This window comes from Pteropus vampyrus, unplaced genomic scaffold (assembly GCF_000151845.1).
Source record: "Pteropus vampyrus isolate Shadow unplaced genomic scaffold, Pvam_2.0 Scaffold215, whole genome shotgun sequence".
Classification (NCBI taxonomy): Eukaryota; Metazoa; Chordata; class Mammalia; order Chiroptera; family Pteropodidae; genus Pteropus; species Pteropus vampyrus.
In genome coordinates, this window is record NW_011888996.1 from 3,828,406 (window position 1) to 3,854,850 (window position 26,445).

General features: G+C 33.6%; 1 protein-coding gene across 6 annotated transcripts in view; it reads left to right on the forward strand.

The window, feature by feature from the left end:
• Positions 1–26,445, forward strand: part of LOC105300614 (vacuolar protein sorting-associated protein 13B-like) — a 361,156-nt gene that overhangs the window by 266,474 nt on the left and 68,237 nt on the right. For 5 of the 6 annotated variants that reach the window (XM_023538219.1, XM_023538222.1, XM_023538221.1 and 2 more), the window contains 2 exons: positions 1,144–1,253; positions 3,529–3,676. In XM_023538219.1, the coding sequence (XP_023393987.1) occupies positions 1,144–1,253; positions 3,529–3,676 (258 nt within the window). The remainder of the gene's footprint in view (positions 1–1,143; positions 1,254–3,528; positions 3,677–26,445) is intronic. The other variant, XM_023538223.1, reaches the window with a different exon arrangement.

A 26,445-nucleotide genomic window follows, 5' to 3' on the forward strand; every position in this document is an offset into this window, starting at 1 on the left:
TTATCAAGAAATGTATGTAGAAATGCAAAAACTTATTTATAGATATAATAACCTGCACATAAATTAAAAATGGAATATTCTGATTTAGTTAAGTTCTATATAAGTTACTTTTTATTAGAGAGGGACAAAAATATTTCAGTTAGTAGGGTCGAATTGCAACATTTTACACTTCAGCTTTGCGTTTTGTGTCAGAATGTTAGCCTGCATTTTATCTAGGCATCTCTCTCTCTTTGCTTCTGAAGATTTAAAGCTGTAATTTACAATAATTTCTTGAGTGGTTATAATAATACTTCTTTCACATCATGAATTAGTTTTGTAATATAAACAAAAAAGGGACATAATATTCCATTCTCCTGGCCAGTATAAAAATTGCTGTTTGCCTAAAAAAATAAGCTTATTATTCTTTTTTTAAAGACAAATATAATTCACATTCCATAAAATTCATTATTTTAAAGTACATAATTTAGTGGGTTTTAGTAAATTTGCAAGATTATACAACAGTCACTGTTTTCTAATTTCAGAACATTTTCATTACTCCCTAAAAAACTGTGTATCTATTAGCAGTTATTTCTCATTCTCCCTTCACCTGGTTCTGGCATCTGCTAATCTACTTTTTTTCCTCTATGGTTTTGCCTGTTCTGACCGTTTAATGTAAGTGGAATCATACAATACGTGGTTTTCAGAGTTTATTCATGTTGTGGTATGTATCAGTACTTCATTCCTTTTTTACGGAAAGGTAATTTTCCATTGTATGGCTATGCCACATTTCATTTATTCAACAATTCATGGACATTTATGTTGTTCTCACTTTTTGGCTATTCTGAATAATGTGGCTGTGAATATTTATGTACAAATTTTAGCATTGACACGTGATTTCAGTTCTCTTGGTATATATCTAGGAATAGAGTTGTTGGGTCATATTGTAACTGTACGTTTTGGTTTTCAAGGAAATGCCAAACTTTTCTCAAGTATTTGCACCATTTTACATTCCCACCAGCAATGTCTGAGGGTTTGAATTCTTTCATATCCTTGTCAACACTTTCCATTTTGTCTGTTGTATTATAGCTACCCTAATTGGTATGAAGTGATGTCAAGCTTATTTTTTATGAGGAGTTATAACAATTTAAAAATCTTGTGTTTTAGGTGCAGTACTTCTCTGTAGTGTACAAGGACTAGCAGTTAATGTTGATCCAGTCTTATACACCTGGCTCATTTATCAGCCTCAGAAACGAACCAGTAGACATATGCAGCAGGTGAGAATTATTTTCATAATTCTCCAAATGAATAAATACTTTTCTCTGTCATTTATTAGAGTTATAAATATATTTTTCTGTCGATTTTATTTATGGGTGTACCAAATTCCTCTGTCTCCCATTCTACCCTTTTCAAGCAGTTCTGTTCCTTAGTTTCTGTATATAGAAATTATAACTTAAAGAAGAGTTTCATTGACAATTAAAGGAGCTTTCTGTGCAATTGCTTGTAGAGCAGACACATTAGAGAGACTGGCTTATGTAGTCCTATTTTACTGTTTTCTCTCAAAGTGTCAAATATTTGTTTATAGACTGTTTGATACTTAAGAATTTCTTAGTAAATGTTAGCTTCCAGTTTTGTTATCTCTACATTTCTTCATCTTTAGGTTTATTCAGCAAACAGGCATTGAGTACCAAACCATGGGATTAGAATGGTTGGTGCAAAAGAGTTGGGATATGTGTTTGTTTAAAGGGTATAAAAGTAGCTAATTGTAGTGTCTAGAATACTTAAATGTAATTCTTGTATGTTATGATAGTGAAAGGTAATTCTGATAGATGGGTTTTGTTATTTCCATTTAAAGATGAAGAAACCGATGCTTATTGAAATATACTTATGTGTTGTCATACATATAGTAAATCACAGAACTAAGAATTTTAGGCCAAATTCATGCTATATGAATTGCATTTTCCCATTGACTTAATTGTATTTTTGTAATATTCTGCTTGGAATAGCTTTGTATCTTTTTTTTCTGAAGCAACTTAAGGCTAGTTGATAGAAACATACACAAATTTATAATTACATAAGAATATAAAAAAATTAACTAAAAAGAGCAACCCATGTATCAAGGAGCATCTTCTAAAGTGGCCAAGAAATTCAGAGATTATGGAGTCACTAAATGTTAGAGCATAAAGAGGTTTTCCAGTAGACTTCTCTACCCTTTTATTTTATAGATGAAGAATTTAAAGAATCAAAACTTACGTTATGCTGAGCATTTTTCTTCTAGGTCTTAAATACTATTCCCTATTTAGACTTGTATAAATATTGTCAGTATGACACAATACTTAATATGAAAGCATACTTTACATTGTGATGTTTCCCACAATATATTTAATCTTCTCATTTTCTCATTATCAACTTCCTTGTCTTTTTACTCAGCCTAAATAACAATTTGCCTTTTCCCCTCTAGCTCATAATTCAATTGATTATATTACATAGTTATATAATATACCTATGTCCTCATTGAAATATTTATTCAGAATCTAAATATTAAGTACTGTAAGTTGAGTGAGGCTTAAAGTTGGATCTACAAAAGTGTTATTGTTGTGTTAAGGTTAATGTTAGACTCCACTGCACCCTAACTAACCCCCTCCAGATTCACCATTTAATGCAGCTGTATTACAGTTAGCATCTGTTGTTTTCCAAGCTACAATTCCCTTCTCAGTTTGTGGCTAAAACCCAACATTTGATGATTGTTTTCCACCCAGTTCAACACTGATCTTTGATCCTGCAGCAAACTTAAAAATACCTTTTTTTTTTTTTTTTGCCAAAAATCTGACATGATTGTATTGAGCATCATCAGTAGTAACATCAGACTTTATTTCAGTGAATAAAGATGAAACAGCTGCTTTATTGTTCAGCTCAGCACTCATGCCTTCAATATAGGATCATAATGTGTTCCAGCTTTCTTCTAGCTATAGATATTTTTCTATGCTTTCTAAGTATGTTGTAGGTAGCATTTTATCTGACAAAATGTAGAGATGTTCAGCTGTTCTTTAAAAATATTGGACTGTCCATATTAACATGTACCTAATCAGTTTATAGAAGTATGTCTCTAAAATGTCATATTATAATAACTTTTCATTTTCTAGTAATCATAATTTTCAAAGTTAATTTTAGTTTTGATTTGTCCTTACTGTGTTTTTATACTTCTTACTAAAGTTTATATTAAATTTAAATATTTTCAAGTTCTCTTTGTTTTCATTCAGAAGTATAATTTATAATTTAAAATTTAAATTGTGTTTCTGTGTGAGAGCGAGTTTGTGTGTGTGTGTGAGAGAGAGACAGAGAGAGAGACAGAGAGAGCGAGCGAGAGTGAGCATGCAAGTCACTGAGAGATAGAGATGAAGAGGGAGGGTGAGAGAGTGATTGTTTGATTGACTAATTGATTTAAAATAATAAAGCCTCAACCTCAGCTTATGAAGGACTTTCTTCAATGATGCCATGTTAAATCTTCTCTTAGAAATAGTAAGTAATTCAGGTTTTCATTTGACTTTCCAGCAGCCCATGATAGCTGTTTCTCTTGTTATGCCAATTAACAAAAGGAAAGAAGATGAGATGTCTGTTGGAAGTGCGCCCTTGGCAAAGCAGCAGTCATGTCAGGCCTCTGAGTATGCCAGCAGCCCTATAAAAACAAGAACAATGACAGGTATGTGTCAAGAACTCTACAAGGTCTATGATTTTATCCTTCCTCTAAGCTAATAAGTTATCAAGTTATCCAGGCATCAATTTCATGAAAGCTGGCCAAAGATAGGAGATTCCTAAAACAGAGACAGGATTTTATTATTTACAGTGTTACCAGTAACCAGAGTGTTAGCATTTTCTTGTATCTCTACCCTGAGCCTAATTTCCAAAGGATTTCACAAAGAAGGGTCCAGGTAATACCTATATACAGTGGGTTAAATTACAGGCCAGGAACCTTCAATCGAGGTAACCTAAACTTTTTATAATAGGTAGAAAGCTTGCCTGCTGTTTTCACTATATGTACCTTGTAAAACTGTAAGTAAACTTATCCTTTGCTCCAAAGGAGGGCAATATTTCTGCTGTATGATGTACAGATATCCTGGAAAACACAATTGAAAACAAAGGCACTCACTGCCTTCACTTGTAAGACATGCAAAAACACAAGAGACCATGGAGAATTGTCTCTCAATAGTATGTTCCTTCTTAAAGTGAATTCTTGCAAATGACAGTACATCCCAATCTTCTTTCCTCGCCCTTCTCTCACTTTCTCAGATACATCATCCATGCAAATATAAACCGTAAATTTTCTTCTATAAAATTATTTCTTTTATTTCTTTTTATGTAATAAAAAAAGCACTTTCTGATTTCATTTTAAGTGATGTTTTTCTCTTTAACTTATGTTTATGATGATGGGCTACCTATCTTCAGATGATTTTATATTTTTCTTTAGATGTTCAGCTTTATTTTACATAACTCAATACTAACCATATTGAAAAAAGTTTTATATTTTAAATAAGTCAAAAAACACTTATTGAATATCTGTAATGAAAAGACTGTTGTAAGTGATATCGAGGGTAGAAATATTAATAAGACATGATCCCTGCCCTTAAGGAATTTGAACTATGATTGTGTATGTAAGGATGTTCAAAATAACATTTGCGGTTTAGTGGAAAACTTAGTATTATTTTCTTGGGTATAACATTTATTCTTTACAACTTATGTGTCTTCCCCCTTGAACACTCACCATTTTTATTTTTCTGGAAACCTTGATGGTAGTGCTCTTTCTTTTCTTGAGAATGCTGTGTGCCAGCCATATTCTTAATTAAAATTGAGTTTCAAAATTTTCTGTTTTATTTTTAATTAGAGTATACAGTTTCTGTTTTGGTTTTAATTTAAAATGTTTTATAAGCCCTTTGAATTTTTGCCTACTTCTAAATGTAGTTTTCATTGCTTTTATTATTTACACTGCATCTTAAAATATAATGAATTTGGTAAGGTATTCATAGCCTTTTACACATCTTTTTTGTTGTTTTTGTTTTACTTTTACCATTTGCACCTTTAACTAAATTTTACAGTGGAGAAATATTAGTGTTAATTTATGACTGAATTTTTCTTAAAATAATTTTTTATTTTTATATTCTCAAACTAAGGTCCAGTATTGCTCTTAAGTTCATCCCCAACAACTTATGTAGTACTTTTGGCACATGATAACCAAGGCTTGCTGATAATTCACTGGCCTTGATTTTGATTTTAATTATTCAACAAGAAGCAGACATCTTTCTCTTCTAGTCTCAATTCATCAGTGTTAAGTAGCTGGCTGCAGTGGGAACATGTGCTTGATGGCTGGAAATGTGTTGACAGCAGAACAGCACTATTTCGGTGATACAGGCACAAAGGATCGGCCAAGCCATAATAAAATCATGTTTCACATGAAGATAATATATTATTACAAAATTATAAATAACCTTCTAGAGACTCTGTTTATCCCTTCAAAACAAGAAAACCCCTAAAAGATCTGTTTACCCTATGTTTTAGAAACATTGTAAACATTAATTAGGGGCTCTTGACAAAAATGTCTGTAATGGAGATGAAAACTGTAAAGAATAAAAGATACTCCATAAATGACAGCTCATTAAAAAATACTGTCTATTATCATTTTACATGTTTATACATTCCTTTTCAAGTCTAAAGCACTGTAAGTATACAGTTAAAATAATAGGCCTTTTTTATTCATTGAATGCTCTTATTTTTAATTACAGTTGACATTCAGTATTATTTTATATTAGTTTCAAGTGTACAGCATAGGGTTAGACATTCATATAATTTACAAAGTGATCCCCCAATTAGTCTAGTACACACCTTGCACTGTACATAGTTATTACAACATTATTAACTACATTCCCTAGGCTGTACTTAACATCCCCATGACTATTTTGTAACTACCAATTTGTACTTTTCAGTCCCTTCCTCTTTTTCACTCAGCCCCCAAACCTCTATCCCATCTGGCAACCAGCAGTTTGTTTTCTGTATCTATGAGTCTGTTTCTGTTTTGTTTGTTCATTTATTTTGTTCTTTAGATTCCACATATAAATAAGATCATATGGTATTTGCCTTTCTCTGTCTGACTTATTTCATCTTCTAGGTCCATTTGTGTTGTTGGAAAGGGTAAGACTTCATTCTTTTTTATGGCCAAATATTATTCCATTATACATATGTACAAGTTCTTTTTTATTTGTTTGTCTATTGATGGACACCCGAGCTGCTTCCATATCTTGGCTGTTGTAAATAATGCTGCAGTATATTCAGGGGTGCATACATCTTTTCACATTAATGTTTTGGATTTCTTGAAATAAATACCCAGAGGTGGAATTCCTGGGTCATAAGGTAGTTCTATTTTTAATTTTCTGAGGACCCTCCAAACTTTATAGTACTGGTGGTACCAATTTGCAATCCCACCAACAGTTCATGAGGGTTCTTCTTTCTCCACATCCTTGCCAACACTTGTTTGTTAATTTATTGGTATTAGCCATTCTTACAGTGAGGTGATATCTCATCGTGGTTTTAAATTGTATTTCTCTGATGATTAGTACCATTGAGCACCTCTTCATATGTCTCTTGGCTATTTGTAGGTCTTTCTTGGAGAAGTGTCTATTTAAGTCCTCTGCCTTTTTTTTTTTTTTTTAATTTAAATTTGTAGTGTTTGTTTTCTCGGTGTTGAGTTGCATGAATTCTTTGTAAATTGTGGATATTAACCTCCTTATCAGATGTATCATTGCCAAATATCTTCTTCCAATCAGTAGGTTGACTTTTTGTTCTGAGGATGACTTTCTTTGCTGTGCAAAACTTAAAATTTGATTTAATCCCATTTGTTTATTTTTTCTTTTGTTTCCCGTGCACGAGGAGATAGGAAAAAAATTACTAAGAGCAATGTCTTTGCTCTTTGTTTTCTTCTAAGAGTTTTATGGTTTTGGATCCTTAATCATTTTGAGTTTATTCTTGTATATGATGTAAGAAGGTGGTCCAGTTTCATTTTTTTGCAAGTAACTGTCCAGCTTTCCCCAACACCATTTATTGAGTAGACTGTCTTTTTCCCACTTTATATATTTATCTTTTTTTGTCATAGATTAAATGACCATATAGGCATGGTTTTATATCTGGGCTCGCTATTCTGTTCCATTGATCTGTCTATCTGTTTTTATGCCAGTGTCATACAGTTTTGATTACTGTAGCCTTATAGCATAGTTTAATATCAAGAAGTGTGATATATTCAACTTCGTTCTTCTTTCTCAAGATTGCCATGGCTATTTGGGATCTTTTAAGTTTCCATATAAATTTTAGGATTATTGGTACTAATTATGTGAAAAATGCCATTAGTATTTTGATAGAGGTTGAATTGAATCTGTAGATTGCTTTGGATAGTATGGATATTTTAACAATGTTAATTCTTTCTATGTATGATCACTTTATATGTTTCCATTTGTTTATATCTTCATTTTCTTTCTTCGTGACATATAATTTTCCAAGAACAGGTCTTTAAACCTCCTTGGATAAATTCATCCTAGGTTTATTTTAGTTTGTTTTTTGACACAATAGTAAATGGGATTTTCTTAATTTCCCTGTCTTTTTTGATAGTTTGTCATTAGTGTATAGAAACACAACCGATTTCTGAATGTTAATTTTGTCCTGCTACTTTTTTGAATTCCTTTATCAGTTCTAATAGTTTTTTGGTGGAATCTTTAGGTTTCTGTCTATATAGTATCATGTTATCTGCAAATAATGAATTTTACTTCTTCCTTTCCAATCTGGATGCTTTTTCTTGTCCGATTGCTCTGGCTAGGATTTTTAATATTATGTTGAATAAAAGTGGTGAAAGTAGACATTCTTGTCTCGTTCCTACTTGTAAGGAAAACACTTAGCTTTTCCCTGTTGAGTATGATATTAGCTTGTGTTTGGTGTAAATGGCATTTATTATATTGAAGTATGTTCCCTTTGTTCTCACTTTGCAGAGAGTTTTTAATCATAAATGGTTGCTGGGTTTTTTAAATGCTTTTTTCTGCATCTATTAATAGGATCATATGATTTTCATCCTTCATATTCTTTATGAAGTTTATCACATTAATTGATTTGCAGATATTGAAACAAACTGGCATTCGAGGAATAAATCTCTCTTGATCATAGTGTATGATCTTTTTAATGTATTGCTGAATTTGATTTGCTAATATTTTTTTGAAGATTTTTGCATCTATGTTCATTTGGGATATTGGCCTATAATTTAATTTTTTTGTAAAGTCTTTGGTTTTGGAATCAAGGTAATGGTGGCCTCATAAAGTGAGCTTGGGAACTTTACGTCCTCTTGAATTTTTTAAGATAGTTTTAGAAGTGTGGGTGTTAATTCTTCTTTGAAAGTTTGGTAAAATTCGTCTTTGCAGTCATTTGGCGCAGAACTTTTGTTTGGAGTTTTTTGATTACTGATTCATTTTGTTAGTAATAATTGATCAGGCCAGAGTTTCTGTTTCTTCTTGATTCAGTCTTGGAAGATTGTTTGTTTCTAGGAATTTATCCATTTCTTCCAGATTGTTCAACTTGTTGGCATATAATTGTTTATATTATTTTCTTATAATTTTTTGTATTTCTTTGGTGTCAATTTTTATTTCTCTTTTATGTCTGACTTAATTTATTTGGGTCTTGTTTTTTTCTTGATGAGTCTGGTTAAAAGTTTATCAATTTTGTTTATCTTTCCAAAGATCCAGTTCTTCATTTCATTGATCTTCTATATATATATTTTAGACTGTATTTAGTTTATTTCCTTTGATATTTATTATTGCCTTTCTTCTACTCACTTTGGGGTTTTTTTTTTTTCCTGTTCTTTTTTTTAGTTCCTTTAAGTGTAAGGTTAGATTGTTTATTTCAGCTTTTTCTTGTTTCCTGTACTGTACTGCTATGAATTTTGTTTAGGCCTGTTTTTGCTGTGTCCTATAGGTTTTGGATAATTGTGTTTTCATTTTTATTTGTCTCAGGGTATCTTTTGATTTTTTTTTTGTTCTCATTGTTAACCTGGTCATTGTTTAGTAGCATGTTATTTAGTTTACATATGTTTGTGTGTTTTTTAGTTTTTTTTTCTTGTAATTGATTTCTAGTTTCATATCTTGTGGTCACAGAGGAGACTTGATATAATTTCAGTCTTCTTAAATTTATTGAGATTTGTTTTGTGGCCTAACATGTCTATCTGGAAAAATTTTCAAGTTCACTTGAAAAGTATGCATATTTTGCTGCTTTGGGGTGAAATTCTCTAAAAATATCAATTCATCTGATTTAGTGTGCCATTTAAGGCCACTGGTTTTTTGTTGTTTTTCTGTCTGGAAGGAAGATTTAGCCATTGGTGTCTATGGAGTGTGAAAGTTTCCTACTATCACTCTATTGTTGTCGATCTCTTTTTACGTCAGTCAATATTTGCTTTTATATTTCGGTTCTCAACTATAACAGAAGGGCGTACAGAAGCCACACAAGGGACTTACTTGGAGCACCTGGCCCAGATGACTAGGATGATTGTGCTGCTGGGCCCTACAGTAAACTTACTACAGAAGTCCAGTCTACTAACTCTGGAGATATTAAGAGCTTTACCTAGTACATAAAAACAAACACAGGGAAACAGTGAAAATAAGGAGACAAAGAAACATGTCCCAAGTGAAAGAGCAGAACAAAGCTCCAGAAAAAGAACTAACCATAATGAAGTGAAGGAATCTACTAGATGCAGAATTCAAAACACTGATTATAAGACTTCTCAGTGATCTCAGTGACACCGTCAACAGGAGATAGGATACATAAAAATGGAGAGAGAAAACATAAAAAAGAACCTGTTAGATGTGAAGAATATGGTAACTGAAATAAAGAATACATTAGTGGGTATCAACAATGGATTACATAAAGCAGAGGACTGAATCAGTGATTTGGAATACAAGGTAACAGAAAACACCCAATCAGAACAGCAACAAGAAAAAAATCCAAAAATTGAGGGTAGTTTAAGGGGCCTCTGGGACAACTTCAAGTGTAACAACATTTGTATCATGGGGTACCAGAAGGAGAAGAGAGAAGGCAAGGAATTGAAAACCTATTGGAAGAAATAGTGATGGGAAACTTTTCTAACTTGGTAAAGGAAATAGACCTACAGGCCCAGGAAGCACAAAAAGTTTCAAATAAAATAAATCTAAAGAGGCCCACACTAAGACACATTATAATTAAAATGCTAAAGGTTAAAGACAAGAGAGAATCTTAAAAGCTGCAAGAGAAAAGCAGTTAGTTACCAACAAGGGAGCTCCCATAAGGCTGTCATTTGATTTCTCAAAAGAAATTTTGCAGGCCAAAAGGGATTGGAACAAAATATTTTAAGTGATGAAAAGGACTTACAACCAAGATTACCTAGCAAAGCTATCATTTAGAATTGAAGAGAGATGTAGAGTATCCCAGATGAGAAAAAGCTAAAGGAGTTCATCACCACCAAACCAGTATTACAAGAAATGTTAAAGGGACTTCTTAAGAAGATGACAAAGAAAAAAGATTAAAAATATGAATAATAAAATGGCAATAACTATATACCTGTCAATAATCACTTTAAATGGTTATGGATTAAATGCTCCAGTCAAAAGACATAGGGTGACTGAATAGATAAAACAAAACCCTTACGTATGCTGCCTGCAGGAGGCTCACTTCAGATTGACTGAAAGTAAACAGAAGGAAAAAGATATTTCATTAAAATAGAAATGAAAAAAAATCAGGGGCACATTACTTATACCATACAAAATTGACTTTAAATCAAAGACTAGAACAAGAGATAAAGAAGGACCTGGTAATCTCACTTCTGAGTATTTATCTGAAGATATCCAAAACACTGCTTCTAAGGGACATGAGCACCTGTCCATAGGTGCACTGCAGCATTATTTACAGTAGCCAAGATATGGAAGCAACCTGGGTGTCCATCGAAAGAGTGGATAAAAAAGAGATTGTGTGTGTGTGTGTGTGTGTGTGTGTGTGTGTGTGTGCGCGCGCGCGTGCATGCGCATGCGTGTGCACGTGCACGCATTATACATATGTATAATATAAGTACAACATGTATAATAATTATAATGATATAAAATATGTAAATATACAATTGTATATTATACAGGTGTATATGTAATATTACTCAGCCATCAAAAATAATGGAATCTTGCCATTTTCAGCAACAGGGATGGACCGAGGTGGTATTGTATTGAGTAAGTCAGAGAAAGACAAATGTTTTATGATTTCACTTATATGTGGAATCTAGAGAACAGGATAAACAAACATACAAAACAGAAACAAGGTCATAGATACAGAGGGTATTTGATGATTGCCAGATGGGAGGGGTAGAGAAGGTTTGGATTAAGAAGTACAAATAGGTAGTTACAAAATAGACATGGGGATGTAAAATATGGTATATAGGAGAATATACACAATAGTATTGTAATAAATATGGTGTCAGATGGGTATGGGATTTTTCGGGATGATTACTTCATAAGTTACATAAATGTCTAATCACTGTTGTACATCTGAAAATATGATACAGTGTATCAACTGTGATTGAAAAATTTTTTAAAATAGTTTTAATAAAGTGGAGTAATAATCACAGAAATGACAGGACCATGGCTCCGTGTAGGGAGGAAGGAAGATTTGTTTGGCGTAGAACATATGGGGTAATTTCTTGGGTATTGCCGTTTTAGATCTTGGTATTGTTGGATAGGAGTTGGCTTTATAATTATTTAAAAATTATGCATATGTATTATGCACTCTTCTGTATATATGTTATGTAATAAGCTTTAAAAATAGAGCTTAAATGAACAATCTTTCAACATTTAGTAATGAGATCAAGAGAGACCAAAAAAAATCTTTTGTATTGTAGAAAAATTTGCCCATTGTCTTGTGGCAAAATACTGTAAAGATTTGTCAAATATAAGTTATGTACTTTTCTTATATAGGACAACTATTAAAATTTGTTGACCTTTTTTATAATGACATGTGGCTGTCAACAATATATATACATAGGTACACAGCAGGTACTAAAAAGCCCCTACATTCTTTATTTCTCGTCAAGGTAAAGATTATATTTTAAGAATGACTGAGAAAGTAATTGCTTTTTATAAATTCATGTTATACAGAGAATACTCTGATAATGGATGCTTAGAAATATTTCCACTGTTATATGATTTTATTACTGTAAATAATTTCTGTCACTAATGGAAACATCTGCAGTCTTATATGCATAGATTAAAATTTTTCTTACATTTAAAAATTTCCAAACAATGCAAACAATGGTATTTGAACCTGTTATTTAATAGAAAAAGTCAAGGTAATAATTGTAATACTGAAGCAAATGACAACACGAGTATCTTGATATTTATTCCATGTAATACAAGTATTAATATGAGTATTTTTGCTAAAAAATTTATGATGTTTCAGATGTTTAAATTTTTGTCAGGCTATGGAAATTCTGTCTGATAGTTATCAGATAATTAGATATGAAAAACCCTTAAATTTAAAAAGCATTTCGTATTATAGATAGTAAAAGATTTCAGACTTCTGTTTTTTAAAAGAATCTTTCTTTTGATAATAAACTCGGATTATTAGGTAAAATATTTCTAATTATATTCCTTATGATATCATTTCAAAATATAGTACTTTAAAATTAAGCAAGAGTTCAATAATGTAGCTATAATATTTAAGATTGAGTAGTTTGGCTGAAAAATACCAGAAAACCCTCAGTAACCATGGTTTAAACAGGATCGAATTTTTTAAATCTCTCACATGAAAGCTTGGATGGGTATCTCAGTCTGTTACAGCTCTCCAAAATAAGGTACTTTCTTATGACCCTGTTGGTGGCCTCTCTTGCTAGGCTGCCTTATGGTTCACAATGGATGCTCCAGCAGTTTATAATATCTGTACTTCGGTGAGCAGAAATGGTGAAGAAAGGAAACTTTTCTCTTTTAAAAACTATACAGTAGTTGCATACTCAACTTTGCTTATATATTCTTGGCTAGAAGCTAGATTATATTTGGCTGCATAGAGGTCTTACAGTCATTAAGAACAATGAGATTGAAAAACTTTAATTAGCAATAATCTTTTGGCCAGAGGAGCTTTAGTTGTAGGGAATGAATGAGAATTGAGCACATAGAGATAGCGTATGTATACCACTCTTTCAAGAAATCTGACTATTCAGACACTTGGGTATGTCTACAGCAAATTGGAGATGCAGTAATGTTAGAGGTAATTTATACAGTGAGATCACACATGAAGCAGAATATAAGATCTTAGAAAAAGATGTAGGTTTTAATAGTCAAAAAAAAATCGCCTCTTCCTCTCATACAGAAATAAGATAAAAAAATGTACTATTATAGGTCAGTCTAGTTCCTTTTCTCTTTGCAAACAAATATTTATGCAAAGTAAATATTGTTTCTCTTGCACTGTTTCAGAGAATGTAAGAGATTAGGAATGTATATTTTTTTTCAAGGTAAGACCCTGTTTTTCACATAGGGAATATGTTCCTTTTAAGAAAATAAGACATGACATTACACTATATCCTCAGGATTTTTCCCCCTTTTTTAAAAATTAAGTTTATTGGGTGACACTGGTTAATAAAATTATACAGATTTCAAGTGTACAATTCAATAGTACATCATCTGTATATTACATTGTGTGTTCACTACCCAAAGTTAAATTTCCTTTCGTCACCATACATTTGGCCCCCTTTATCCTTATCTACCACCCCACCTCCTCTGATAACCATTGTTGTCCATTTCCATGAATCTCTGTTTGTCTTGTTCATTTATTGCTTCCAGTTTTATATCCCACATATGAGTGAAATCATATGATTCTCAACTTTTTCTGATTAAATCTATGTTGCTTAATATGATTATCTCAAGACATATCCATGTTGTCACAAATGGCAGTATTTCATCTTTTCTTATGACTGAATAGTATTCCACAGTATATATGTACCACATCTTTATCCAGTCATCTATCGAAGCATGCTTTGATAGTTTCCATATCTTGGCCACTGTGAATAATGCTACAGTGAACATCAGAGTGCATGTATCTTTACGGATAAATGTTTCAAATTTTGGGGGTAGATGCCAAGAATAGGGATTGCTGGGTCATATGTTCTATTCTTATTTTTTTCTTAATTTTCTTAAGAATAATTCTGTTCTTAATTTTTTGAGGAACCTTCATACTGTTTTCCATAGTGGTTGTACCAATTTACATTCCCACCAGCAATGTATGAGGGTTCCTTTTCCCTACGACCTCTCCAACATTTATTGTTACTTGCCTTGTTGATAATAACCGTTTTTAGAGATGTGAGGTGGTATCTCATTGTGGTTTTGATTTACATTTCCTTAATAGCTAGTTAAGTTGAGCATCTTTTCACATGTCTGTTGACCATTTGTATGTCTTCTTGGGAGAAATGTCTATTCACGTCTTCTGCCCATTTTTTGATTGCTTTTTCTGTTATTGTTGTTGAGTTGTATGAGTTTTTTATATATTTTGGATATCAGTCCACTATTGGAGACATTTTTTGCAAATATCTTCTCCCATTTAGATGGTTGCCTCTTTGTTTTGTTGGTGGTTTCTTTTGCTGTGCAGAAGCTTTTTAGTTTGATATAGTCCCATTCATTTATTTTTGCTTTTACTTCCCTTGCCTTTGAGGTCAAATTCATAAAATCCTTCCTAAGTCCAAGGTCCATGAGTTTAGTGCCTATGTTTTCTTCTATGCAATTTATTGTTTCAGATCTTATATTTAGGTCTTTGATCCATTTTGAGCTAATTTTGGTATATGGTGACAGCAGTCTAGTTTCATTCTTTTGTATGTGGCTTTCCAACTTCACCAGCACCAGAATATATCATTTATTGATTTATGCATTAAATTTGCATGTCACTATATTGATATATTATAAAGCATGTCAGATAATTTCAATTTTATTAATATTTAAATCTTATGGTAGAATTTTAATAATACATCAGTATTTTTATGAGAGTAATGTTATGTTCAGTATTTAAAATAAGGTTAAGTACTTTGTTACAATAACAACTTAAAGGTTTAGTTCTTAATTGTTTATTTCAGTAGTTGATTTTATTGACTGACATAATTAAAAAGTCACCTCACTGATATACATAGGTTTAGGAAGGAAAATGGCATCATTGAAGCACTCAGGGCACTTATTTTTTCAGTTCCATCCATTTTGCAAGGTCTTTGTTGACCTCAGGCTAGCAAATTTCCATCTTCCTTGTATCAATAAGATATTGTTCCAAATTAATGTAAAGGTATTGCCTTTTCTTTTAAATAAATTAGTGATATCTTTAATCTATATGTTTGGATATGTGTGTTTTGCAAGAATCTTTTAAAAGTGTGTATCCAAATTGTGAGGATTAGTTTAATTAAAAGTATATAATAAAATTTGATTAACTGTGTGTGTGTATATATATATGTGTGTGTATATACTGTGTGTGTGTGTGTGTGTGTGTGTGTGTGTATAGTAGTGTGCCACAATTAAATGAAAACGAAAGAATGAATGGCCCTTGCCAATTCCTTATTATTAAATGTTACTCTTTCTTTAGTGTACTTAGCATAGTATTATCTGTGACCTTCTGACAGGGGGTTCAATGTCATTCTACTTTATTAAATATTAGACATCTTTCTCATTTTTAAATTAAAGTAAATACGAATAGATAGTCTCATATTTTTCTCCAACAGTTTAATGGATGGTCTCGTAGTTTTGTGTACCACATTTTTGGAGGACGGACTGCTGTATTGGGTATTATTATTTGGAAATTTTAGGGTTAACTAGTCTGAGAAAAGTATTGGCTAATGTAGTTCAAGAAATGTTCTGGACAGAGAAAAGATTAGAAGAGTAAAGAAATCAATAGCATCTCCAAATACGTAGCCTTAGGCAGGGATGCATCTAGATAATGATCAGTTACTATGGTAACGGGAGTGTGAGCCAGGCAAGCTAAATGGGCAGTAAGGCTGAATGATTCTTGAGGAAGTAAGCCTGGGAAATGAAGAGGTAAGCCCCACAATATGCTTAACACATTTTAGGGCATTTTGGAGCCTATACAGGCTAGGTGATGAGTGGGCTGAGTAACTGCAACTACTAACATATTGCCTAGTTTTCCCTTAATTAATAGGTGACTCTTTTAATAGGGAAGACATATTTCTAAATTAGAAATGACTTCGATTGTAAAAGACAGGAACTGTATTCAAATGATTTTAAGTTAAAAAAAAAAAAAAGGGCAGAGATATTTATTGATTCCCATAACCAAAGGCAAAGATGTTGTTTCTTTGGAATGACTTAGAACCAGATCGTACACCATCAGGACTCTGTCTGATTGTGTTGGCTTAACTTTCTCTGACAGAACATAGGTTTCTTGATTTAGCAGTGTACATAGCTGTGGCACATCTGGACTCATTCTTAGCTCTTTTTGGTCAAACAGAAACAGATCAGATCTATTATCTGTTGAAAACATACCTGAGGAGGATTTTGTTTGGCCTGTTTTGGATCATGTGCACACATCTTGGATAATCATTGTGGCCAAGGAAGTTAGGTACTATGATTGCCTAAGTGGCAGCCCAGATTGGGTCATGTATCCACGTCTGTGTTCAGGGGCATGAGATGTAATACCAGAAAATATAGGGATAGCAGAAACCTGACTCCTGGGAATCATTTTTGAGAGGCATTCAATATTCCAGTTTGTGTCTACTAATTTTTTCCATTCACAATTAGTCATAGCAGGTTTGAAGTATAAAATGTTGATTATATAATACTTAGAGTAAATCACATTCACACACTTCTGTTTGATAGGAATAAGATAAATGGTTTATGAGAGTATTGCACACATGAACTAGGGGTCGGAGGAAAAAAAATCTAGAAGAGAAATTCATAAGGCAAATTGCACACTTTTTAACAGGTTTTTGTGTGTTTCTTAATCTAGAGTTTACTTAATTGGGGGGAAGGAATTAGGAGGTGTTTTTGTTGTATACAGTTTTGAATAGTACAGTGTTGCTTTGCACATTTATTTATTTTGTGACTTAATTTCATTGTAAAGAATTTTTTCTAGAGATTCATTAATTTGAGTTATGTTAACATATGATTTAAACTGTCAGTTAAATTTAAAATATTTTGAGAATACACTGTGTTGATAAATACATTAAAAGTTTTTAGAATATTATAGAGTTCTTTGGAAATAAATAAGTTAGTCTAGTTTTTACACGAACTGGCAAGAATTCAGCAAAAATTCAACCAAATTGTTTTGTATGAAGTCTCTTTTGCCTCCTCTTTGTAGCAGTTAGAACAAGATTATAGTTTCCAGATGAAATTCTGAATGTCACAGAGTGATGACATATATTTTCCTGGTTGGCTCAGCATGAGATGCAATTTTGCATGCCATGTCACGCTGACTTGCAGAATCCAAAAGCCATTATTTCCCAAGGGGCTTTCAGGAGTGATAGTATCGAATGTAGTTTGTATTTTGATGAAAAGTCTTAGGCATCATTGCAGTTTCTATGGTAAGTTGTTTAAAGCTTTATATATTGTCTAAAGTCCAGAAATTTAAAAATAGTATTACTTTGTAAAAGTCACTTTTTCTTAAAGTTATTTAAGTTTATATTGTCTAATAAAGCTTCTAAAAATAATGATCAGTGTAAAAATAGGTCAAAAATTAGAAAGATATGGTAAAACAGTAGACTGGGGACCGAAAAACCTAGGTTTTAACTCTATTCCCATTTCAAGCTAACTTCAGACAGCTGCATTTTCTTCATTTATAAAATGGTAATAAGTGTACCCAACAATATCTCACAGATTTAAGTCTTCTTGTAAGACTTAAATAAAGTAAGATATGTGAAAATTCTATAAAATGATAAAACAGAATTCAGATAGAAAGTAAGGATCACATTTTTATATGTTTGCATTTTAAAAGGAAAGGTATAGACTTCAAGCATGGTGAAGCTTATTTCATCTACTGCCTTCTGACCCTGCAGTGTAATTTTAGTTTTTGTTTTCTCCCATCTTAATTGTCTTAAAGTTGCCTTAAAACCTATTGTTTCCATTCATGCCTATATAATAATATTTATTTTACCCTGATGATCTTTCTATTTCACATTTGTCTTAACTGACTTGTTTGTTATGCTGGTCTTATTTTTTCTTTTTGTTAAAAGGTGTCTCATATTCAGTTGCCTAGACATCCCTGTTTAGGTATCTTACATACTTCTCAACCTAATGTGTCAAATCTCTGCAACTCTGTACCTCTCCCCTCTACCATTGACCATGTAGTTCAAGGCTGAAACTGAGGATTTATCTTGAGTTTCTCCTTTTCCTGTCCACTCTGCCTGTTACATCTTGAATCTTTTCCCTCAATCTGTTTGTATGCAACATCCCTAGTCAGCCAGTAACTTTTTATACAGAATAATGTAAGGATATCTTAACTAGTCTCACTGGTGTTGATTCCAAATTATCTCATCATCTGATCTCAGTTATCCTAATTCACTTTCCAGATGACAGAAAGTCATCTTATTAAAAATCTAAATTGGATCATTTTATTCCCTGTTTAAAAAGCTTTATTGACTTTTTCTTTTTATTGCACTCAAGATAAAATCCAAACTCCCTACCATGGCCTGCGTAGTTTGACCTAATCTAGTCTTCGTCAGGTTCTTCCATTACATCTTTTGTCGTTTTTTCTTTACGCTCATCCTCTTTCATTTCTTCAAACACTCTATACTTTTTCTTGCCTGAGATGTTTTGCATATGTTGTTTATACTGTTTCCATTGCTCTTTTCATAGCTGTGCACTTTTCTTACTCCAAGTCTTAGTTTAAAGGTTACCCTTTCAGTATACAAACCTTCCCTATTCAGTCTTTTTAAAGTAGGTCTGTGTCACTCCTCCCAAATTCCTTACCTTAACACTATTCTGTCTTCCTGTCACTCATCATAGTTTCCATTCCTTTTGTCATCTAGAATTAATGTTAAGAACCATATCTGACTTGCTTACTTTTGTGTTCCCAGAATCTAACAGCTATTTCTGGCATTGAGTAAGTATGTAGTAAATAATTGTTTAATGAATGAATAAAACTTTTCTCTCATTATTTTTATTTATTAGGGGTTTAATGGTCAAATTCCTTAACCTTTTTTTGCCCCCTGTCCTTTAATTGATTTAAATTGATGATCTATATCTTTTCATATCTGTTCCCCGGTTTCCCAGGGATATTTATCAAATATCTAGGAGAAGTCAGCAGTTTTGGGTACATTTCAAATTGTTGCATATAATCTTTCAGGGTAACTACATCAGAAGTTTGGTATTTTTTTACATGTTGAAATATGATAGTAGTTCAGGTACAACCAGGATATTGAGGTAAAATTTTATCTTTGGTCAGATAATAAATACAACCATGAGTTCTTACAGTATTCTTAACTCTGTGCTAAGTGCTTTGGGAAATTCAAAGTAGTATATGGCATGGCTTCTGTTCTGATGAACTTTAGGTTCTAGCTAGAGAGAAAAAAGTCATGTGCAATGCAGTAGGCTTTGTAGAACTGAGGAAAATTTAGGGGAAAGAACCATTACTATAGATTTTAGAAAATGGAAAAGTTTTCATTGGAGAGGTATAACTTGAGGTAGGTAAGAATTGCAGGAGTAAAAAGGGAGCACTTTACTTGGGTGAACAGCAGGGGAAAGGTGGTGAATCGGAGTGGAGATTCTTTAGTGGAAGTAGTGGAAAATAAAGTTGAATAGATTCAGAGAGGCAAGACCAGCTTACACAGGGCTTTGAACATCAGATAGGAAACTGGTTTTCATAGATGCTATTCATTCTTGAATCGTAGTCTATGGTTGAGAGTAGTCTGTAGGTTATATTTGGAGGAGAAAGAACCTTTGCAGAAATGTTGGTTACCCTCCTTTACAGTGATGAAGATTTCCAGCAGGTTGGTTGTCATAGATTTGGAGAAAGAAGCACATGTTTAAGTTATTTTTGCACTTGAAAATCGACTCTTTTTTTACCCTTTACGAGAGGTATTTTTAATTTTCTTTCTGGTGACACCAAAATTCATTAGGATTATGAATGATAGTTTCTTTTCCATGGCTAATCATATGTGGTTGAGAAAAGATTGAAAAGTTATTATAAGATAGTGCTTCTATAGTTATTACACTTCCTACATTATGATAAAAATTTTCTAAAATAGGTCTGTGCCACCTATCGATTTAGTAAGCTACCCATCTATTTACCTCATTCAAATGTAAACTACTCAAAGGCATAACCCGTCTTATATATCTTTGTTTCTCTAGGTCCTAGCATAAGTAAGTACTCAGTAAGGCTTATTAAATCGAACTAAGCAACTTTTCCATAGCCCATAAATCTTGGAAGAGGTCAGCATTTTCCTTTATCTCATTTTCGAGTGTTTTCCGGGCCACACCAATTGAATGAAATAATAGTAATATAATAAGATTCACAAATCAACATCTGTCTGCCTTTATTTCTGCTATGCTGAAATTCCCTAAGTGCTTGTGACATCTTCTACAGACTTGAGGAAATGGGGGATTGAAGCAAGGTGATGTGGACATGATATTCTTCAACCCAGTATTTTTGCCAGTATTATTGCCTTCCAGGAATAGGAAGGAGGGCAACCTGGTTGGAGCAGAGAGCAGTGAAAAGAGGGATAGAAGGGGGAGTCAAAAAGACAATTGAGAAGCCACGTCCTCTAAGGACTTAAAAGCCATTGTAGGAATTTTGACTAGTTGAAGTGAGTAAGATTGGATGCCACAGAAGGATTATAATTAGAGGAATAATACGGCTTTTCTTTTGGAGGATATCTGTCACTCTGGGTGCTATGTTGAAAGTAGACTAGGGAGAAAAGTGTAGAAACAGGCCAGTTGCCATGTGGCTATTGATATAGTGTGTACCTGTAATCATGGTGACTTGGACCAGGATAATATCCCTAGAGGACATAGGTCAAATTTGAGGTATATTTTGAGATAGAGCCAATAAAATTATGCCAGTTATCGAACAGTATGGTGTGAGACAGAGGGATCTTTTTTTTTTTTTTTTTTTTTTTAATCTGGGCATTTGGAAAGGTGGATTTGCTATTTACTAAGACTTGAATATGAAAGGAAAGATATGGAGGCAGAGAGGGAAGACTCAAAAAGATTTGCTTTGACTATGTTAAGTTTGAAATTCCTATTAAATGGAGATGTTGAGTAGACAGATGGATAAATAGTCTGAAGTTTAGAAGGTAGATCCAGACTATCCCTTAGGAATTGTCACCATGTAGAGGATACTTAAACCATGACATTGAGTGAGATCATCTAAAAAAAGGGTGTTTGTAGAGAAATGCCCCAACAATGGAATCCTTGGACCTTTCAACATTTAAAGGTCTGGAAAATGAAAAACTAGCAAGAAAAGCAACACAGAGCTGCTAGTGAAGTAAGAGGGGAACATAGGGACAGTGGTGTCCAGAAGGGAGTGAAGAAAATGTTTTAAGAAAGTAGAGATGATCAACTGTTCGATTCCTCTGATGGGTCCTATTAGTCATTGTTGTTCAATGGCTTTTTAAAGCAACCACAAAATCTTAGTGATTTTACACAATAGAATTCATTTCTTGTTCGAGGGAAATCCATTGTTGTGTTCACAGTTTGGTAGTTTTCCAAGCAGTTCTCCAAGCATGGCGTTTTTCATTTATTCCCACTGTTGATCCTCTGGACGGTCTGCATGTATCCAGTAGATAAACAAAGAGAAAGATAAGTGAAGAAAGAATGCCAGCCAGCTCTTACTTGCCTCCAAAGCTTGGAAGCATCATTTCACTTTAGGTTATATTTTGTTGTTGAGACTCATTTACGTGGGCTTGTCCAGATGCAGGCTGGGTAATATAGGAGAACGAATGGACTGTTTAATGAGCATTATGGTCTCTGACACAGAGGATGACAGGGAGTCAGGAACTAAAATTTCCAAAGAATGAAGGGGCAAGGGTGCTGACCTCAGGATCAGATGAACTTTTCCAATAAGAAGGGGCAATGAATGTGTGATTGGATGAAATTCAAAGTGAGGCTATTTTTATTTGTTTTAGGGGAGAGGTACAAAAATAGACTAGAAATGACAATGAGGCCCAAGAAAGCCATTTACCCCACTTCTAGGCCTAATCCTATGAAGAGTATGGGAGAGAAAACAGTTACTCAAGAGGACTCCACTGAAACAAGTGTTCTCAGATTTGTTAGAATAAGAAGATGAAGACTAAGTTCAAAGAAAAGTTTTAGGATGATGTAGGAGATTTTTGCTGATGAAGTAGCATGAGTTCTGGAGGGCAGAATGGAAGAGATTTCAGTGTTGTTGTGGAGTGAGAGATGGGGTCAGTTGGGGATTGTATAGATTTCTTTGGTGATGAGGGTCTGGGTAATAAGGATTGTCCTTGGAATTTTGGGCTTCTCTTGGTGACTGATGTAAATGGAGACAAAAGGCATGAACGTATTAACCCTGTGGTTTGTAAGATGGAATTAGTAAGGCTGTGACTCTTGGGAGCTGGAGGAATGTAGTCTTTCGAAGATCACTCAGGTTGTATAGCATTATTCCAGTTTTGTAAGATATGTATGTGTACCCAGCACAATTCTTAGTTCTGTAATCAGGAGTGCAAAATGTAGCAGCAATAAAGAACTTAATTTTTAATCTTTGATCCTTATTTCTACTGGGTTAAGAAGTTAACACAAAGTCCATTTAGGCTCCCCTAGAGTTGTGTTTAATTTTCGGTGGGATAATATTGGGAAAAGAATTTGACTTGTGTGGGTTCTGTGACTTCATTTCTTAGGCAATGAGAGAATTATCTTTAGAAGTAGGAACCTACATTAATTAGTCTCTATTTTTCTCTTTCTCCCTGAGTATTTTAAACAAATTTGAAGGAATGAAACTTAAATAGTACATTCAGTAAATACTTACATTATGTACTTAGTGTATTCTTAAAAATGACTGTAATTGTTTGTGCCAGATTAAATCACCAGACAAAAGAATAGTGAATTTTTTAGGCCTGGAGTTTTTCTTTGTAGTGCAGGACTCTTATACATTAGTCAAGAATCAGTACTTATTTTTCTCCACTTAAAAGAAAAAGGATCAAATGTAGGTCATATAAACACATTTCATGAATTTATTTAGGTTAAAGTTTAGATTATGTACTGGGGTCCTAATAGGTCAGTTTACAACTTCTGTATCAGCAATGAAATAAAATGAGAAGAATGTAGGGTGTTAGCAAAACAGCTCCTAATTAGTCTTCCGATTTTAGTTTCTCCCTCTTCCAATGAAACATCCTCTGCGTTGATATCAGAATTTTCTCTTCTAAAGCCCAAATTTTATTATACTTCCTACTTAGATATTTCCACCATCATCTTAGTAGTTTAAGGATAAACTTTGTTTCTCAGTATGATATTTAAGGCCCTCACAACTAAGCTTTAACTTACCTTTCTAGACCTACGTCAAGTATACCAGTTTTATTTGATGTGCAGTATACTTCTGACACTAAACTTTGTGCCTCTGTTCCTTTGTTCATGTTCTTTCTGCCTACAATTTCTTCTTTTTTTAAGAATTCCTTCTCAAACCAACTCTGTCGTTACCTCCTCTGTGAAGACTTTCTTGTTAATGCTTAATTGAGTTAGCCAGTCTTTCTGTGGAATATTTGAATAATATAGCATTCATCATACTGTACGATAATAATCGTATGTACAATAAGTCCTCACTTAACGTCGTGATAGGTTCTTGAAAACTGGGACTTTAAGTGAAACAATGAGTGACAGAACCAATTTTAGCATAGGCTAATTGATGTAAATAAGAGTTAAGTTCTTTTGGCATATTTCTGGTCACAAAAACATCACCATACTTCTCAATGAGGACCCGAAACACTTACAGTATTAAATATTGAAATAAATGTGAACCATACATACACTTAAGATGAATAAAAACAAGTAAGAGAATTATTTCCCAAGCCATTTATTCCAGTTCAGGGTTTCAGGTGGCCTGATTTCATCCCAGTAGCTCAGGGCAAAAGGCAGGACTCACAGTGGATGGGGTGCCCTTTCATTGCAGGGTGCACTTACACACCCACACTCAGAGGGACAATTTAGACACACTAGTTCACCAAATGTGCACGTCTTTGAAATGATGGAGGAACCCAGAGGACCCGAAGAAAATCCATGCAGACATAGGGATAATGTGCAGACACCACACAGTGGTCCTGTCCAGGAATCAGTTCTTTTTCCTTATCAACATTATAGCGAAGCAATGTTGAAAAATTCGACATTATTTGAAGACCTTCTGTGTTTAATTAAGTTTATATTTCCCCTCTAGATTGTAAGCTCTTGGAGGACAGGGATTGTGTCACATTTCCAGCCCTTACTACAGTATCCTGGTATATAGTAAATAGACACTGAATAAAATTTTTGAGTTTATGAAAGGAGTAAGCTTCCTTTCCATCTTCCTTCCTCGTCCTCTCTTCCCCTTCCTCTTTTGCTTTCCAAAACGTATGAGACCATTCAAATTCTTGTAGCAATTTGATTAACCAAGGTTTTCTTATTCATTTCTTATTCATTGTTTCACAGTCTCCTGGTTAGCTTATCTTTAGTTTCTCTATGAACTCTTGTAACTATAAAGACCGAAGTTAGGTAAGGACTTACCTGCAGAAGGAGAAACAGTGCGAAGGTGCCTTTGAAGGGCAAACATAAAATATCGACAGCAATTTCATGCTACTACATGAAAGTCAGTTACATTATTTTAGACTCCCTTGATCTTTTTGTTAAACCCTAGTCCTGAGTATAAAATATGTGGGAAACAATACCAGCATGGGCAAGAGTTACAGCTGTAAGCAAAAAGACTGCCTCTTTCAACTTAAAAATTCTTGATGCTCCTCCAAGATCTTATGATATTATCTGAAAGTTGCCATAGCTCATATTCTACTTTGTGCTGTTCTTTCTCGTGGCAATAGTGTTGGTTGTGGGTGTACACACACTTAAGTTAATGGAAGTTCAAACTTTTGTTGTTGTTATTTGTTTTATTTTGGAAATTAGGTTGGGTGAAAGAATGTTAATCGTCTCAATGGATCATTGTGGTATAACTTGAAGGTTAGAGTCTAGAGACATTATTATCTTTGCTTTAAGACTTACAATAAGATGGTGTTACTCAGTGATCTTTCTCTCTCTCTCCTTCCTTCCTCACTTCTCCCCTTTCTTCTCCTCCTCTTTTTGTATTTCTCAATTTTTTTTTTAATAGACAATAGAATCTCTGCCTAAACTCTGTTTTTCCAGTGAGATTTGGGCAGCCTTTAATGCTTATCTTCTGAAACTTGTATGAGAAAACTAGAACTTAAATAGTTGAAGTGATTCTAAGATCACGTATCTTAAATTGATAGAATAAAAAATGGTATCTAGGTTTCCTTATTGCAAGTCATGCTATGAGGAAACTTTTATGTAAATATATTTATTCCACTGGTGTCTGAACTTCCACCACTAAAGAGCTTTTTGTTTCATTTTTAAAAAATTTTAAAGCCACATATATATATATATATACACATATATACACATAGTGTGTATATGTATATGTGTATGTGTGTGTGCGCGCACACGCTTAATGAGAGTGAGACTGTGTCTGTTTAGTTCACCATGGCATTCCTAGTTCCTAACATAGACTCTCAAACATAGTAGATATTCCTTAAGTAGTTTCGAATGATTTTTCTTACATGTTCAAATTATGGAATATTTTAATTTTTTTTTCTTCCCTCCTTCTCTCCATTATTTTTTGGTGAGCTGCTTTATTCGATTTTTCACCTATTAATATATATTAATTCTGTAATAAAAATATTTCCAAAAATATACCATACATCAGCAAGAGAACATGTTAAGCCTATGCACAACTAACACTTTATCCAAGTCTTTTATGATGTCTTTGTGAACAGGATAAGGAAATGTCATACTGCATATTACTATTGAGTCAGGTCTGGTTTCTCTTCTGAGGGATTTACCCTCTTCTTCCTTCAAATCCCTGCCCGGAAACCCAGAAAATATGCCCTTCTGGGTAGCCCGGTGGTCACTCAGCCTCTTGCTTTCCGAACTTGTGATAGAACAACTCTGTAGCCCTGCTGCAAGTCCTACTGAAGCATTTCTCTCTTTCCCAGGTTGGCAGCTCTCCCCTCTTTATCTCTTAGGAAGCCACAATTTTTCATTTGGGCTCTCTTTGGTAGTAATCTCTCAGCTAATGACTGCTTAAAGCATGCTGCCGCTCCAGGATGATCCACAGCCTGAGTTTGTAAGGTTTATTCTCAGGAGGTTTTTTATTTTTATAAGTCTGTCTGCCTGCCTGCCTGCCTGCCTGCCTGCCTGCCTGCCTGCCTTCCTGCCTTCCTTCCTTCCTTCCTTCCTCCCTCCCTCCCTCCCTCCCTCCCTT